We start from the raw sequence: 19,100 nt of genomic DNA, 5'->3' as shown, positions 1-19,100 counted from the left end.
AAAAAGCCGGAAGTGGCGCTGTGGCTCAAGTGGTAGAGCGCTAGCCTTGAGCTGAAGAGCTGAGGGACAGTGGCCAAGCCCAGAGTTCAGGCCCCACGACCGGACCCCAAAAAAAAAAAAAATATGTGATTTTAAGCCAGGAGCCAGTGGCTCACGCCTGTAATCCTAGCAACTCAGGAGGCTGAGATCATCGTTCAAAGCCAGCCCAAGCAGGAAAGACCTTGAGACTCTTATCTCCAATAAATCACCAAAAAATCGGAAGTGTCACTGTGGCTCTAGTGGTAGAGCACTAGCCTTGAGCTGAAGAGCTGAGGGACAGCTCCCAGGCCCAGAGTTCAAGCCTCATGACTGACAAAAAAAAAAAAAACGTGATTTTTAAAAGTTCTTCAAAAGCTAGGCATTGATGGCTCACACCTGTAATCCTCGCTACTCAGGGGGCAGAAATCTTAGGATCATGGTTCAAAGCCAGCCTAGGCAGAAAAGTCCGTGAAACTCCAGTTAACCACTTTGATGCTGTGGCTCAAAATGGTAGAGTACTAGCCTTGAGCAAAAGAGCTCAAGGACAGTGCCCGGGTTGCAAGTTCAAGCTCCACAACTAACAAAAAAGGTTCCTCAAAGTATTCTGATATGTAATCAGTTTAGGGAACTATTCTAAAATACGTAGATTGGAGTTATGGCTCAGTGATTCTCAGCACAACAAAAAACAAAATATATACAGAAATAGTCAATGCTCAGTACCCAGTGTAGGATAGGCTCTCAACTAGGTCGTTCCATACTTTATACCTATTCTTCCTGGGTATGGTTTACTTCATTAACTGGATTTCAAACATCCTTTAAAACTATAAAATCATGTTCTAGGTAATACTAAAGATGTCTTCTATCATTTCCTAAAGAATCATTTCTGTCTGTCCCTTCTCACCTTCTTTCCTGGTTTTTAGAACTGTATGTTTGGTTCAAAGCCAGCTGGGGCAGGAAAGTCTGAGAGACTTTCTCTCTCCTAAACTACCCCCAAAAAGAGAAAAAGCACTCAAGTGTTTGAACAAGCCTTGAGCAAAAAGAAAATCAGGCACAGAGTCCAGGCCCTGGATCAAGCCCCAGGACTGGCATAAACAATAAAAAAGTGAATATTTTGAATGTTAACATAATAGAATGTAAAAGAAGAAATTAGAGCCTTCACAGTTCTGCCCTATCTAGAAATAATGTCTTCATCTCTCTGGGCCTTATATGGGGAGAGAGAGAGAGCGCATACCTATTTTTAATAAATGTATTTATGTGTATATGTATTTTTATATATCCCAACAAATACTGTTATATATCATCCTTTTCACAGCCTTTTTTTTTTTGGGGGGGGTCCGGTCGTGGGGCCTGAACTCTGGGCCTGGGCACTGTCCCTCAGCTCTTCAGCTCAAGGCGAGCGCTTTACCACTTGAGCCACAGCGCCACTTCCGGCTTTTTTCTTTTTGCTTATGTGATGCTGAGGAATCAAACCCAGGGCCTCAGGCATGTAAGGCAAGTGCTCTACCACTGAGCCACCTTCCCAGCCCCTTACAGCCTTTTTAATATAAGTGGATGACCATCAGCTGTTTAACATACTTAGCTTCATAAAGTTTAAGGACTCTGGGTCTTTTGTTATTGTTTTGTATTGGGATTTTGTTTTTTTTTATACTAGTGTGGAAAAGATTGTTGTCAGTCTTAGCTGCCCATTTGAATCACTTGGGAAATTGCTAACCAAAAAAAGCAAAATATACTGTACCTCTCCTCAGACCAAAACAATAATGTCTTGGTTTGGTGGTGATTGCTGTTTATTTTGTTTGAAACAGGTATGAGCTACCATTCTATCATGAGCTGACCTATCATCTTTTGGTCAAATAATTTTTGGGTTGTCTCCAAGCCTTACAATAAAACAAGGCAACTGTGCATTTTCTAGTCAGGAGGCTGAAATCTGAGGATCACAGTGAAGCCAGCCAGGGCACACAGCTCCTAGAGACTCTTTTTTGTGTGTGTGTGTGTCAGTCGTGGGCCCTGAACTCTGGGCCTGGGCGCTGTCCCTCAGCTCTTCAGCTCAAGGCAAGCGCTCTACCACTTGAGCTACAGCGCCACTTCCTCCTAGAGACTCTTATCACTAATGAATGAGCAAAATGCTAGGACTAGAGATGTGGCTTATAGAGTGTGAGCCCTTAAGCTTCACAAGAAGGTTGAAGCCCTGAGTTCAAGCCCCAGTATCGGCACCAGGAAAAAAAAAAAAGTACGCGGCATAATCTTTTTGTTGAATCTTAAGGTTTTGTGCTGTAGAACCCTAGGAGGCAATGTGTATATGGCCTGGAAAGAGAGTACACTTCAGAATTTCATAGTGCTAAGTAAGCTCTTGTTTAATTACAAAACAAATACATAAAATAACAAATTTTTTAAAAAAATTACTCACTATTAGGGCTGTTCATCCTGCGTCAGTCTCCTTTGTCAAGTTTATGTGATGGGGAAAGCATGAAATGACATTTATGGGACTTGTAATTTTTTTTTCTTTGATGAAAAGGAGGATAGATATCAGGTAGATGAACTCGTTAAACTTTTCACAAAGTAATTTTGTTTTTAAAGATAACTGAGCTTACTCATGGGACACTTCATGGAACAGAGTAGGTAGGGCTCTCTCATTTTCCTAAATTAAAACATTCCTTTTTTTGCTGAGCAAGGTTACACATGCCAGTAATCCTAGCACACAGAAGGCTAAAGTGGGAGAAACATGAGTTAAGGCCAGCCTGGTTTATGCACCAAGATCTTGTTGCAAAAGCAAAAAGGAATCTTTATCTTCAAGTCTGCCAATTACTCTACCGTTAGACTACATCCTGAGCATCCTTTTTAAAAAATATTTTGTTGTTATTATAAAGGTGATGTACAGAGGGGTTACAGATACGTAAGTCAGGTAATGAGTACATTAACTTTTGGACAGTGTAACCCCTCTCTTCACTGTCTCCCAGTTTCTCCTCTCTGTCCCCACCCACAAGTTGTAAGTTCATTTTCACCATAATATCTAATGAGTACCACTGCTGCATTTGTATACCCTTTGTCCCTCCATTTCTGTTTCTCCCTTGTCCTTCCCCCCAACAACAGTTAAACAAGACAAAAAGAAAAGAAAACACAAACAAACCTGGTTTCCATTTCCTGGAGCTCTTTTCAATAAATAAGAGGCACATAGGCATCAGGCCTTTGTGTTCCTCCACTATGAGTATCCTTCTTTGGTCTCACTCTGTGTGAATGCCTAGAGTATATGATTTATCATATGTCCCAGGGTATTTTATCTCTAACTTCTGCATATGAGAGAAAACATGTACTGTTTGTCTCTCTGAACTTGGTGAACATCCTTTTTTTAAGTCCACAGAATCTAGTATGCAAAGATATTGTGAGTCTAGGAAGGTGGCTCAGTGGTAGAGTGCTTGCCTTGCATGCATGAGGTCCTGGGTTCAATTCCTCAGCACCACATAAGCAAAAAGAAAAAAGCTGGAAGTGGCGCTGTGGCTCAAGTGGTAGAGTGCCTTGAGCTGAATAGCTGAAGGTCAGTGCCCAGGCCTGGAGTTCAGGCCCCGCAATCGGACCCCCAAAAAAAAAGAGATATTGTCTCTAATCCTTACTTCTTGACCAGAACATTACTATTTCTTTTCAGAACACTATTGTAGTTCTAGTTCTGGCTTTGTGGTGCTCCTATTAGTCTAATAGAAAATTTGGGGGAGCCAATTTTATTTATATTTTTTAATATCTTTATTGTATAGAAGATCATCTCAGGAAACTAAGATAGTCATAATACTTACCCTATTTTCATGTGTATGTTTCTTTGATGTTTGCTCAAGGCTGGCCTGGAATTTGCCATCCTCCTGTCTTAATCTCTTGAGTGCTAGAATTACAGATGAGCACCACCATGTCCTGCTTGCACTTTTTTTTTTTTTAACTTTGGCTGAAAGACTTGACCATTTTAGATCTAGTGACCAGTGTTCTCTTTTTCAGGTTTCTCTAGAGGATTATTTAAAGAAAATTCAGCAAGTTGATTTTGACATATTCCACCCATCTTTACAGCAGAAGAATACACTACTTCCATTATCTTTGTATATTCAGTCATGGAGGAAAAGATATTAAAATCATTTTACTGTATTGATACAAATTTTATTTGTTTTACAAAAATATGCTACTTGGGTTCTTGTTTAGAAACATTAGGGACTCTGTGTACTTTAGTAGAAAATACTGTGTGGGGCTGATATGCTTAGAGAATGGGTGTGAAGTGCTGTGGGTCTAGGTGGCTAGTGTGGGAGTCTAGCAGCCCAGTGTCTGCTGTGCCATCCCTGGGAATTCGGAGCCCAGGAGAGAGCCAGATGAGAGAGATTTAGTCTCCCTTCCACACCCTTGGGGAAAAAACTCAAGTTTGCACTGGAATTTGCATGCCAAAGCTTAGGTCTTAAGTATAGCTGGAAAGTGCATTTATTTATTGATTTTGAAGAATGAACCTAACCCTTGTAGAGTACCAGTCATGTTGAAGAGTTTATATCCCTAACATTTAGACTTTACAACTTTGTGTGAAAATTGATCTGTGGTGATAAAACAACTTATATAAGGTAAGGCAGCTGCTTATAAGAACGGGAGCCATGGGGCTGGGAATGTGGCTTAGTGGTAGTACATGAAGCCCTGGGTTTGATTCCTCAGTACCACATAAACAGAAAAAGCTGAAAGTGGTGCTGTGGCTCAAGTGGTAGAACACTAGTGTTATGCAAAAGCAGCTCAGGGACAGTGCCTAGGCCCTGAGTTCAAGCCCTATGACTGGCCAAAAAAAAAAAGAACTGGAGCCCTAATTTGCATTTGAGTCTTGCTGGTCTAAAAGATTTTTCTTTTTTTCTAATTTTTTTTTTTTTTGCCAGTGGTGGAGCCTGAACTCTGGGCCTGGGCACTGTCCCTCAGCTCTTGAGCTCAAGGCTAGTGCTCTACCACTTGAGCCACAGCGCCACTTCCAGCTTTCTCTGCTTATGTGGTGCTGAGGAATTGAACCTGGAGCCTCATGCATGCAAAGCAAGCACTCTACCACTGAGCCACCTTCTCAGCCCCAGATTTTTCTTTCTTGTAAGCCTCACTGCTTCAGTCTATAATTCAGCCTTATTATGATAATGAATAAAACTGAGCTAATTTTATTCATAAAAGTTATATTGGCCCCGTACCAGTGGCTCACCCTGTAATCCTAGTACTCAGTAGGCTGAGATCTGAGGATCATGGTTCAAAGCCAGCCCTGGCAAGAAAGTTCGTGAGACTCTTATCTCCAATTAACCACCAGAAAACTGGAAGTGGTGCTGTGGCTCAAGTGGTAGAGTGCTAGCCTTGAGCTGAAGAGCTGAGAGACAGCGCCCAGGCCTAGAGTTCAAAACCCACAACCAACAACAGCAACAAAAAAAGTTATATTGGATAGTCATTTTACTTTTTTGAAAATAGGATGCATTGAGCTTCCGAGTTATAAGCACTGTGGTACATGTGATGCCGTGTCTGTGTTTTCACAAAAGCTTCTTAAAATCTCTATGAAATAAGACATTTTGGGTAATTAAATTTTAAGATTATTTATGTTGCTGATAATGGGCAAATTTGAGGTCCGAATAAGCTGAATCCCAAGACAAGAATTATGCCACGGTTTCATTTTACCTGCATTTTCATCTCAAGCATATTTGTCTATTTCTCTGTCTTTAGTTTCAGCTATGAATCAATGCTTACTTAAACTTTACTCGTAAGATTCAGAAGTTTTGATTTGTCTTAGGGTTTGAACTCAGGGCTTCATACTTAATAAGCTGACATACAGTCCTACTGAGCTACACATCCAGCCTTGGCCATTCACATTATTTGTAGGATAGGGTCTCACCTCCTGCTGGGGACATGACTGAGCTGCTATCCGCCTCCTTTAGGTTTCCGGTCATCAGTGTGATCACAGATGTGAGCTACAGCGTATATAGCTTTCTTCCATGGAGAAATCTCTCACTTTTCCACCCAAGCTGGCAAGGTACCAAAATCCTTTCAATCTCAGCATCCCACCTAATTTAGGATAGGCATTCACCACTCTGCCCAGCTGTAAAACAAGAAGAGGTCATGTGAACCTCTTCCTGGGCTGACCTTGAACTGTGATCTTCCTATTATCAGTTTCCCAAATACATAGGATTACAAGTGAGAGACACTGATGCGAGGCTTCAAACTGAGAATTTTTAAAGGCAAAAATAGTTTCATTCATCTTGGCATTTGATTTTATGGCAAGTATAAATTAACTGTGATTGAGTATGTTCAATATGTTTGTGTATGTTTATATATGTTTGGGTGATATTGACTCTGTGAAAAAATATCCTCTTGTTTAATCCCATAGTTTTGGAAAGTTTTTTAGTTTGTCTTCAAAGGCAAATGTAGGAAATGGAACTAGTTTCCTCTTCAGAATCCAACTGAGCCAGGCTGAAAAGTTCATTAGAGAGTCTTTGTTGGCATCGTCTTTGTCTCTTCCCAGGTAAAATTTGACAGCAGTCTACTAACCATCTTGGTTCCTGTGTTGAGAGTCTTAATAAAAAGGATCTAAACACTGAACAGGACTACTGATTCAAAAGCCAATTCAGTAATAGGCACATAAGTTAAAAATACTTCCTAAGCTGTTTTAAATGTACTGTGTAGAAGATTATATGAGTTAAAAGTTACCTATTTTGTAGACATTAAAATGGAGTCTTACTGAATGACATTTACTAAACCTTTAATTTCTTGGCATAAAACTTATTATTCTTCAAGCCTCTATATTATCAGTATTTTAAAGGAATCATCTATTTTAAAACCATTTTAGACACATTTTGATAGTGACTAGGTAGACTGCAGCTGGTTACAAATATTGTTTAAATTACAGATTAATGCAGATAAAGTTACCTATTATTAGACAATGTTATGGGTAGCTCTGTGTGTGTGTGTGTGCGTGTGTGTGCGCGCATGCATGAGTGTGCATGTGTGCACATGCTCTTGGGCACACCAGTACTGGAGCTTAAATACAAAGTCTCACACTCTTGCTCATGGCTGGCACTCCTCCACTTGAGCAATACCTCCACTTGTGGATTTTGGCGATGGAGTCTTGTGAGTGTTTCTACTTGGTACTTTGAACCACTATCCTCAGATCTCAGCCTCCTGAGTGGCTACAGTTACAAGTGTGAGCCACTGCTGTCCAGCTGGCAGGATTCTGTCTCTCTCCCCTTTGGTAAATCTCTGCTTTTTATTATTATTATTACTATTATTTGGTAGGTCATGGAGTTTGAACTCGGCCTGGACACTATCTCTGAGTTCTTCCCCTAGCACTCTACCACTTTGAGCCACAGTGCCACTTCCTGTTTTCTGATGGTTAATTGGAAAAAAGAATCTCATAGACTTCCCTGCATGGGTTGGCTTTAAACTTCAATCCTCAGATCCCAGATTACAAGTATGAGCCACCAGCACCTGGCTAAAACTTTCCTTTTGATGAAATTAAATCACTGTTGAGAAATGTAATAGTAACATTTACTGAATATGAATTGGGCAGGTTATATACTTTGTACTTTAATGCTTTAGTTATTCAAACAGGTTCATACAGGCACCAATGGCTCATACCTGTAATCCCAGCCACTAAGGAGGCTGAGATCTGAGAACTGCGGTTCAGAGCCAGCCCAGGCAGGCATGTCCACAAGACTCTCATCTCCAGTTAACCATACACACAACAACAAAAACAGAGGTGAGCCCGGTACCAGTGGCTCAGGCCTGTAATCCTAGCTACTTAGGAGGCTGAGATCTGAGGATCACCGTTCAAAGCCAGCCAGAGCAGGAAAAGCTGTGAGACTCATCTCCAATTAACCACCAGAAAACCAGAAGTGGTGCTGTTGCTCACGTGGTAGAGAGCTAGCCTTGAGCTGAAATGCTGAAGGACACAGAGTTCAGGCCCCACGACCGACCCCCTCCCTCCAAAAAAGTGGTAGAATATTGCTATCCATGAGCACAGAAGGGACTGCTCCTTGGTCCTGAGTTCAAAGCCCTGGACCAGCACCAAAAAGAAAAGAAAAAAGTCTTACAAATGATGTAACCATCTCAGGGATATTGATATTTAATTCACACTAGTACTATAGACTTAATGCTCAAATCATTATTTTTCTTCAGCTTTTTAAATTGTTTTAAAGCCCAAGATCACAATTTTTTTAATTAGGTTAGAAAGTAATTGCTGCATGAGTTCTAACTGAATTAGGGAAAAAGAAGTAAGCAGTGAAATAATGCTAAGTGCTGGTCTCTGGCTATGTACAGAAGGGACACTTAACGGTCCTGGAGGCCAAATGTGTCTCTGTGTAGGTGGCATGTAGAGGGTGGAAGATTGGTAGAGCTAGGGCTGGATGTGGAAGGAGGGTGGATGTTCATGTGGGGAGGTCCTGGCCAAAGGAGCAGTGTACACAAAGGCCAGGAGGCAGAATGGATGGTCTATGTTAAAACTAAAATTTTTGGCTTTGAGTAAAAAGAACAGAATGTAATGGCTATCATTCTTAGGAAAGTTTAGGAATATAAAATAGCTACCTCCCCTGGTCTAGTGAAACATTTTGAATTAAGATCAAAGATATTTTGCCCATTTCAGCAAATCCTTGGCTGCTTGTTTTCTTATACAAATTGGATTTCTCTGCAAACACTAGCCTAATTGATTGCTCGTCCAGAATAATCCACAGAATTGTAAACATGTGGGCAGTTATTAAAAATAAAACAAAATATCCTACTGTTTGTTCCTGTCAGAACTGAACAAGAACCCATGCATATCCAGAATTGGGAAGAGAATGTAGAAATAGGTCAGAAATTGAAGAGAGACGGAGTGAATAAAATGATATGATCATTTACCTTTGTTTACTCATAAAGAACATATTTCTTAAGTAATTTTAGTTATTTCTTAAAAATTAGGACCCTGCAAGACAGAAAAATGGCAGTTAAGAAAATGACTAAATATGTAACATGACTTAACAGGTGCACATAAGTGTGAAATCATAAATTTTAGCAGTTGTATGGAACAAATGAATTAAAATCTGTAAAGTACTTAGAATAATGACTTACCCTGAATAACTATAACTAGTGTGTGTGTGTACAGGAGTACTGAGATTGGAACTCAAGGCCTCCTGTTAGTCAGGTGGTATAGTGCTATACTCCTGTTTTATTCCATGCTGTAACTCAGATGGTAGGCATGCACTACAATGACCAGCATCTTCCACTGAGGTGGAATCTCATCAACTTTTTTGCCCAGGCTGGCCTGGAACTTCAAACCTGGTCTTGGCCTTCTGCATAGCTGGGAGAACAGATACTAAACTATTGATTGTGAAGGGTTCGTATGAACATTTTGTCTTGGCCAGCTTCAAATTGAGTACCTAGGATTACAAATGTAAACCATCCTACCTGTTTACATTTTTTTTTCTTTTGAGACAGAGCCTTTAGAATGTTCTTGATACCTAAAGTTGGTCTTAAACTCATAATCCTGATATGTCTGCTTCCAGAGTGTTGAGATTACTAGCAAGCACCAACACACCTGGCTTTTACTTTTCTTTTATTTTGGTGGGTCATGGGGTTTGAACTCTGGGCCTGAACACTATCCCTCAGCTCAAGACAAGCGCTTTCCTACTTGAGCCAAAGTACCACTTCCAGTTTTCTGGTGGTTAATTGAAAATCAGTCGCCCGGGCTGCCCGGGCTGCCTTTGAACCATGATCCTCAGATCTCAGCCTCCTGAGTAGGTAGGATTACAGGCATGAGCCACTGGCTCCCAGCTGGCTTTAACATTTTTTTTTTAACTTGAGGTTTTTTTTTTCTTTTTTTTTTTGCTGGTCATGGAGCTTGAACTCTGGGCCTGGGCACTGTGCTGAGCTCTTCAGCTCAAGGCTAGCACTCTACCACTTGAGCCATAGCACCCACTTCCAGCTTTTTCTGTGTATGTGGTACTGAGGAGTCGAACCCAGGACCTCATGCATGCAAGGCAAGCACTACCCCTGAGCCACCTTCCCAGCCCCCAGCTTTAACATTTTTATATAAAAGTCAAATTGGTAGCCTAAATCAAATTAGGCCAGCAAGCATATTTTGTTTTGCAGGTGATAAAAACTTTTAGTGACTAGTGCTTTAAAGCATTGGTGGGTAATAGATGAATAACAAAGTGATCTACAATATGACTCTGGCTTTGTAAAGCATGTTTTCTCCAAAAAAGCTAAGTGCATTTTAACTATTTGTGCATTTCTCCATGACTTAGCCAAGTTCGTAATGCAAGGCAATGTTTATTCATTTTTGTATCCCTGGAACTTAATTTAGGTCCAGATACTGCTCCATACACCTTTGTGGATAAACATGCCACAGTGTAAGTAGTTTTGAGCTCTCGGGAAATGTTTCTTGGAGCTGGGACAGGTAGGTAAAGTATGAATTGGAGATGTGTGTCCAAGATGTATTCAAGCTAGGCAATGTATATGGCATCAAGAATTACGTCTTTGACAAGTAAGGTATGAGGAAGGAAAGTGGAGCTAGAAAGATACATAAATCAGACTACCTTAAGTTGTTTGAATTTGAAGAATGACATGAGAAGCTGGTACCAGTGGCTCACACCTGCAGAGTAGGCTGAAATCTGAGATTGGAGCTTCACAGCCAGTCCAGGAAGACAAACCTGAGAGACTTATCTCCAAATAACCAACAAAAAGTTGAAAGTGGAGGTTTGGCTCAAGTGAGCAGAGTCTCAAGACAACAATAGGCCCTGAGTTCAAGTCCCAAGTAGCAGCACACACTCACTAAAAAAAAAAAAAGTAATGGCATGAAATAAGTACTTTTTCACAGATGTTTTTTGCATTATGTTTAGCGTAATTATGTCTTTGGTAATTAATGCCTGCCTTTAGAAGCACATATGAGAAAGAATGTCTTTGTTACTTGAAATCTGTGATCTTTTTTTTAATTCTTCTGCACAGATAGGGTTTTCCTTTGTGCTGCCTTTTTCTCATTAAACAGTCTTGCCTTGGTGTACTGTGTGTTTTCTTTTTTATTTTTAATTATGATTTATCTTCCCAGCTGCTTAGTTATATAGTAGCCTGTGCATTTAAATGCAGGCCTGCATAATGAATTTCTCAGAGAATAAGTTCAAGAGCTGTTTAAGACCACAAGATCTTGATACAAGATTCTTTAGGAACTCAGCATTAATGATTTGAGCTGTTTCACTATATCCTCTTTCTGTTTTTGCTTCAGTTGTTTTATGTGATGTTAATTTTCTTTTTTTTTTTTTTTCCTTTTTTTGGTCAGTTGTGGGGCTTGAACTCTGGGCCTGCACAGTGTCCTTCAACTATTCAGCTCAAGGCTAGTGCTCTACCACTTGAGCCACAGCACAACTTGTGGTTTTCTGGTGGTTTATTGGAAATAAGAGTCTTAGGGACTTTCCTGCTTGGGGTGGCCTTGAACTGCGATCCTCAGATTTCAGCCTCCTGTGTAGTTAGGATTACAGGCGTGAACCACCAGCACTTGGATGATGTTAATTTTCTAACTTGATTAAGAAGTTAAGAAATTTCTATGTCAAAAAGCTGCCTCTGGGCTGGGAAGGTGGCTCAGTGGTAGAGGGCTTGCCTTGTATGCCTGAGGCCCTCGGTTCAATTCCTCAGCACCACATATGCAAAAAGAAAAAAGCCGGAAGTGGCGCTGTGGCTCAAGTGGTAGAGCGCTAGCCTTGAGCTGAAGAGCTGAGAGACAGGGCCCAGGCCCAGAGTTCAGGCCCCACGACTGGACCTCCCCCTTCCCCCCCCCCCCCCAAAAAAAAAAAGCTGCCTCTATTCCCTTTTTATAAACTAGTCCACATAGCCATAAGGAAAAGATCTCTTTGAATCTTGCTTTCCTAAGAGGTCATTTTTTTTTAGAAAATGACTATTTGTTCTTACATAACTAACTTATATGTGCTCATTGCAGAAATCTTGGAAAAAAGAAAACAAACATAAAAAAATATAGCAGAAACCAGGTGCTGGCGGCACATATGTGTAATCCTAGCTACTCAGAAGGCTGAGATCTGAGGATCACAGTTCAAAGCTAGCCTGGGTAGAAAAGTCCATAAGACTCTTATCCCCAACCACTAAAAAGCTAGAAGTAGAGTAATGGGTCAAGTGGTAGAGTTCTAACCTTAAGCAAAAAACAAACAAACAAACAAAAACACTAGAGGCAGCGCCCAGGCCTTAACTTCAAGCTTCAGGGCTGGTATGTGAGCATGCACACATGCATACACACACACACACACACACACACACACACAGTATAGAGAATAATTCTGGTAAGAACCACAATTAGCATTTTGGTCTAGAGTTTCCCATTTTTCCTTGACATTCATATTATATACTAAATACTTTATTTGATATGTTAGTCTTCATTGTATCTTAATAATACAGTGTGAGCCAGGAAAATGTTAATATTTTTATTCTGTACAGCATTTTAATTTAGTGGGAATAAGTTATCTCACTTAGGTAGCAGTTAGAATCCGGTGTGTTTTCAGCCTTATGAGGTAAGCCTTTCCTTAAATTCCCAAATAAACTGTGTGAGCTACTCCCATGTGAAGCCTCTAAAAAACTGGTGTGACCTCTGCCAGTATTTACAAGGAGTTCCAGAGTAGTGAGGACATGAGATTTATGTACTCAGCTACTTCCCAGAACAGTTTGTTTTGCTTTTGTTGTGGATGAGCTTGAGTGTCTTCTCATGTATTGCAAAGCTATGGTTTTATTTTCATGGAAATAATTTGAAGCAGGTGTGAGTGTTGTCCAGTGGCACCAATACAATCACATTGAAAAGACATTTTGAGTATATGTTCAATTTCTGTGTGCATGTGAATCTCAAAGATGTTTAAAGTAGAGGAAGGAGGTCACTTTTAAAGAAATGCTGTCATAAATCAGTTTTATTAAAAAGTACTTAAGGTGGACATCAGTAGCTCACACATGTAATCCCAGCTACTCAAGAGGCTAAGAGCTAGGATCATGGTTCAAAACCAACCCAGGCAGGAAAGTCCACGAGACTCTGATCTCCAGTTAACCTCCAGAAAACTGGAAGTGGCACTGTGGCTCAAGTGGCAGAGCACTTGCCTTGAGCTGAAGAGCTGAGGCGCAGCACCCAGGCCCAGAGTTCAAGGCCTGCAACCAACATTTTTTAAGTACTTACTTAAAAAGTGAACGGTTAATCAGGCACCATTGTCTCATTCTGTAATTCTTGCTACTCTAGAGGCTGTGATCCAGAGGATCACAGTTCATCCCAGGCCTAAAAGTCTGTCAAGACTCGATCTCCAAGTAACAGCAAAAAGCCAGGCTGGGATAAGGGGAACTGAAAAAAAAAATCCAGATAGCTCATTTCCAAGTTTTTCTTTGGATCCCCAAATATCTAACTGGTGTCTGACTTTTTGAAGGAATGTCCAAGGTTTTTGGCCACACTGTGTGTAAACAATAAGGAAAAATACATCCCTATCCTAAAAGCAGTCAAGAAAAAAACTTTTAAAAAATCCCAGTTGGCTTCCTGTTTGAGGAATTGTACAGAGATGTAATCTGACCCGGGACAGGTGCTTCAGAATGTTCAGTGACTGAATCTTTACTTCCCAGATCAAAACAACTTAGAGAATTCAGTCACTTGGTAAAGTCAAAAATGAATGGGAAATCCTGGGATTTAAAAATGGGCAGTCTGAATCCAAAGCCGAAGCTCTCAGAAGCTTTACTAGAGCACTTGTGAAACAGAATACTCCTTTTGTTTTCTTAGGACAAAGGATGAGAGAGGAAGCCTCCACTGGAGACAGTGACAAAGTGACATGATACTTTCCTACTGAATTAACAATGCCCTTGCCTTCTGCAAGCAAATACCCATGTCTTTCCTTCCATTCACTGCCAGACTTCCTACTAGGTGTCCTAATTACTCTTAATTCCTGTGCAAAGGGAGTTTCTCTCCAAATTCTCTTCAGCTGCTGCTCCCATTTTCAGCCTCAACAACCAAAATCAATGGCAGGTTCCCAATTCCTATCCTTTTAACTGGTTCTGCAGTGTTTCCCAGTATCCACTCTGTCCTAACTTTTCCCTTACTTTTCCTAGGCCAAGCCCTTGCCTATAAACAGCACTGCCCCACTTTCTTCACTTGGTTTTCTCTCCTCTTCCTCTTCAGTTGCTTACCATCCTACCTATCCCACCGTCCTCAGGACTGTGCAGGGTCTCAATCTCAGAGTATCTAAGCTCACAGCCTCCATGAGGTAAAGGTAATCATTTCAGCCTGTTCATTTTTTGTGCACCTGCTGTGTACTAGGGCCTGCTCTGTAGTAGTGGGCAAGGTAAGCAGGTGGCTGTTTTCATGAAGCTAATATTCTAGCGGAAGACAGAGTAAACAACATAGTCCAAGAGGTTTGGAGCCCTACGGCATTTCAACAATATCAAAACGTGTGAACCTTGTGTGCACAGTCTCAAGTATCAGACTGTAGCTGTGTTGTTTGTTGGCATTGTGGTTTACTTTAAGGTTGTACTTTGATGTACTTGATGATACAAAAAAGTTCTCAAGTTAAATAATTAAAAATTATACTGCAAAATAAATTTGTTGCCAGGCACCTATAGTCCTAGCTACTAAGGTGGCTGAGATCTGAGGATCACAGTTCAAAGTCAGGCTGGGCAGGGAAGTCTGTGAAACTCTTATCTCTAATAAATCACCAGAAACCTGGAAGTAGTGCTGTGGCTCAAGTGGTAGAGCACTAGCCTTGAGCTGAAGAGCTGAAGGACAGCGCCCAGGCCCAGAGTTCAGGCCCCACAACTGACTAATAATAATAATAATAATTTTGGGAGGGGAAGGGATTGTATTGTTACTTTTCCACACTGTTTTACGTGTTCTTGATATTACATAATGAATTGAAACCTATCCAACCACAAGCCAACTGCATGGTATGGAACAAGTTATTGAGCCGACCTATACCTTTGATGTTCATGTACCCAGGACTTCCTTAACTCTTAAACTGTTTACTCAGACAAGGCAGATACACTGAACCCAAGGGGAATGCCTTGTTTGTGGCCACTGAGTACACCATGGATAGTGTGGGGAAGTTACCTAATAACAAATACAGCTTTTCATACTTCCAGTTTTCATTTCTTGTGTTTTTTCCTTCTTTAGCATTGCTTATACATCTAAGGACAACCACATTTCTGCTATCCAAAGATTCTTCACACTCATATCCATGATTCTTTGATTAAAAAACTATGCATGACTAAATGTCCTACATACATTTCCCCCTAACTGCCAAGACCTTTTTTACACCTCTTACTTTGTGCTGGCTATTATCCTCTGCATCTTTCTGGCTGTCAGCTCATTTCTCTTTGTTTCTTCCATCCATGCCTTCCATTTAAACCTTGGAGTGGTAAGAGATCTATCTGTAGTGAGAAGATTTGTCATTGGCATCCTCCTCCCAAGTGCTTTTATTTTAAAGCATTTAAAATATGGCTGTTTTACCAGGTGCCAGCGGCTCATTCTTGTAATCCTAGCTATTCAGGAGGCTGAGATCTGAGGATCATGATTCAAAGCCAGCCTGGTCAGTGAAGTCCATGAGACTCATCTCCAGTAAACTATTCAGAAAAAGCTGGAAGTGGTGCTGTGGTTCAAGTGGTAGAGCACTAGCCTTGAGCAGAACAAAGAGGTTCAAGGATAGCACCCAGGCCCTGAGTTCAAGCCCCAGGGCTGGCAAATATATATACACATACCTACACACACACACACACACATATTCTGTGTCTCCATGAGAGATCTAGATCCCCTTTCTTGTCCTATTTTGTTGTTGTTTTTCCTTTTGTTCTGAGTCACAGCTGCTAGTGTGCTAAGTGAAGCTGTGAGCCCCACGACAGGCAAATATATATATATATATATATATATATACCTATATATACACACATATCTACATATATATATACATACACACATAGCTACATATGTATATGTGTGTGTGTGTGTGTGTGTGTGTGTATATATATATATATATATTCTGTGTCTTCAGAGAGAGATTTAGATCTAGATCTCCTTGTCCTTTGTTGTTTTTCCTTTTGTTCTGATTCATAGCTGCTAGTGTGCTAAGTGAAGCTGTGAGCCCATTTCCAGCCTTTAAGACCTGCTTGGTTTAGTTTGTGGAGACAGGGTCTCCCTATTAACCTAGGCTGGCCTTTGCCTCTCCATGCTGAGATTATAGGTAGACGCCACCATACTTGAGACCTTTTCAACTCTCACCACAGAACCGCAGTTGCAGCATCTCCTCTGTTATATTTCACAACCTCCAGCCTTGCCAAGAGGAGGAGCACATACATAATCACAACAAACCATACTGTTTCTCAAGACTTGGCTTCTTCCAGCAGATTGTGGAGGCCGCAGCCCCTACCCGCCCCCAGTGGCAGAGGGTAGATGTTCAGAACTTGACTAGGTCTGTGCTTCAGGTCAACCACTCACCACTTCCAAGGTGTCATCCACAGTCAGGTACCTATACTGCCACCATGCCAATCCCTTTTCGAGAAGCACACCTCTCCCCGCGTGCACGCGTGTATATGTGGGTGTGTGGGTGTGTGTGTACTCAAGGCTAGGGCTCTACCACTTAATCCACAATTCTACATCTGGCTTTTTGGTGGTTAATTGGAGATAAGAATTTCATAGACTTGCCTGCCCAGACTAGCTATGAACTCTGATCCTCAGATCTTGGCCTCCTGAGTAGCTAGGATTGCAGGTGTGAACCACCAGCTTATCATTTCTCTCTTGATACCATTTCCCTTTTGATATGTACATTGGAAATTCTGACCCTGTATTTTCAGACTTCCACTTCAGAAGTTAATTTAGGTTATTTTCAATCCTGTCTCTTTTCTGAAGAATTCTTTTATAATTCTCCTGCAGTATATATCAGTTTACATAGAAAAAAAAGTGTAGACAAATAAACTATACGGAAGAAATGTGAGGGCAGGGATAATAGTCAATATTCTTCCTTTTTTATATTTCATGAATATGATTTTTTCCTTTATGAGTTTGATCTCCATGTCAGGGTTTAGTGCACACACAGTGGGTAGAAGTGGTAATTCTCCAGGAAGTTACCCAGGAAAACCCTCCACAGGGCAGGCCAGAGTGCATCACAGCCGGCAGTGAGTGCTTCTCTTCCAGGCAGGTCCAGATTCTATCCTGGCCTTGGGGCAAGGTCTAGTTCGCTGTCTAGTGATTATTTGCCCTTTTTCAGGCCAATATAGAATCAACTGGGCACAGACTAAACTCTCTCTTACATACTTTTGAGAGAAGCACAGACAACTTGAAAAATAGTATTCTTTTTAGCTTTTTTTTTTTTTTTGTGGTACTAAGGATGAAACTCAGGGCCTTGCAAGCGCTCTCCCACTGAGCTAATCCCCAATCTCAGTATTCTTAATGAAGTTTACAACAATGAAGTCTACTTTTTGTGTTTTAATATTATACTGCACACTACTACACAGTGAGGGTTCTCTGCAGGTGTGTCAAGTAGTTCAAATAACATTTGTTTATGCCTCTCTATTCCAAGCAACCCATGTGAGAAGGACCCCACAGCCGTCTGTGCTCAGGAGCAGTGCCCGCGGTCACACCAGGTTCTCCTCCCTCAAAGTTCCATCTTAGAACTTACCATCCTTAGACCAGCTAGCATGGCCCCACCTGCCACTTCAGTATTATTAGACAATTGGGTTCACTTCACTCTAGTTCTTGCTCTGGAATCCTCTTTTCTTCCTGTTTTTGGCTTCTGGAGCTCCATCTGTGTCACATTTTCTACCCAGCTGTATGGCCCAACCTTCTTTCTTGGAAGCTTGAGATTCCCATAATAACTCTCTTGCTCTCATTCTGCCTCTATCCCTCAAGAATTCCCACTCTATATCCTTCTCTGTGAGCTTCAGACAAAGTTGAGCCATGTCTTCTTACTTAGGAAGTAAGATCTGCTCAATATTATTATAGTCATGTTTCCATTCTTCAGACATGTGCCAAGAGGTGGTAAACATCTTTTTTAATTTTTTACCCTGAAGTTTTCCAGAAAATCCTCTCAATTTTATATGATACCCTCTCTCTCTGCAGTGTACTTCCTGCACTCTGCACATTTGATCAGATGAAAATAACTCAGTTGTTCCTGTTCCTCTTTCTAGATACCCCTCAGGCTGGCCCAACTCTGCTTACCCCTTAATATATTAGGCTCTGGAAACATTTGCCTGTCTTAACTGTAAAATGCTAGGCATCATTCATTTTCACATTTATATCTCTCCCTTTACATCCGTCCTACTGTTGCACTTCTCTACCCAGGATGTAAAACACCAGTGCATCTTCCTCAGTCTCTAGATGAAATTATCTAGTGGCTGACCTCAGGTTCCCCTTTGACAAAATGTGATTCTATACTTCCTGTCTCCAGGCCAGACCCCAAACTGTTCAGCAGCTTTTGTCAAGACAAAATTTGTTAAGTCAAAACTCTTGAGATCAAGGGATCTTTGAAATGAAATGCTTTACTGAGCCACGAAAGATGCTGGCTAGAAAAAGGGCTAGGCCCTGGGACAAGTGTACACACTTCTAGCAGAAGACTAAGGAGTGTGCACACTGGAGGAGAGATGAGAGAGGCATCATTAGGAAGATCACAGCCCATGCTGGACCAGGCTCAAAGTGAGTCCTTGTTGGAAAAATAATTGAAGCATAAAAGGGCTAGAGGCCTGGCTCAAGTGGTAGAGTGCCAGGCTAATAAATGCAAGGCCCTGAGTTCAAGCCCTAAGTTCTGCCAAAACAACATCAACAATAATCAACCCACTTACCCAAGAGGCAGATGTTTCTCTGTGGCATAAAAACAAGAAAATCTTCTGGAGCCTTGGCAACAAGGCCGAGACCTAATTTGGCCTCTGCCTACTTTCACAATTCTTTGTTCCCAGTAATGTGTTATGAGTGCTCTGTGGCCTCGGGAGAGTTCTAGGCATTTACTGGTAGCGAATACAAATGGCTAGTTTCATCTGTGCCAACATTCTCTCTTTCTCTCCACTTTTATTGTCCAGAATAAACTGCTGATAAGTTTGTGCAAGTAGTTAACTGTGAAGAGTCCCTAATGGTGGCTATGCCCTACGCAGAG

The 19,100-nt window shown here is 41.1% G+C and overlaps 1 protein-coding gene across 2 annotated transcripts in view; it reads left to right on the top strand.

The window, feature by feature from the left end:
• The window catches only part of Ndufaf6 (NADH dehydrogenase (ubiquinone) complex I, assembly factor 6), a 25,946-nt gene extending 21,787 nt beyond the window's left edge, over positions 1 to 4,159 (top strand). For both annotated transcript variants that reach the window (XM_013012376.1, XM_013012377.1), the window contains one exon: positions 3,994 to 4,159. In XM_013012376.1, coding sequence (XP_012867830.1) covers positions 3,994 to 4,122 — 129 coding nt within the window. In that variant the 3' untranslated portion in view covers positions 4,123 to 4,159. The remainder of the gene's footprint in view (positions 1 to 3,993) is intronic.
• Positions 4,160 to 19,100: the final 14,941 nt, after the last annotated feature.

This window comes from Dipodomys ordii, unplaced genomic scaffold (assembly GCF_000151885.1).
Source record: "Dipodomys ordii isolate 6190 unplaced genomic scaffold, Dord_2.0 Scaffold17, whole genome shotgun sequence".
In the NCBI taxonomy this organism is placed as follows: Eukaryota; Metazoa; Chordata; class Mammalia; order Rodentia; family Heteromyidae; genus Dipodomys; species Dipodomys ordii.
Note: the sequence above shows the minus strand (reverse complement) of the source record. Positions and strands in the feature narration are given on the sequence as shown.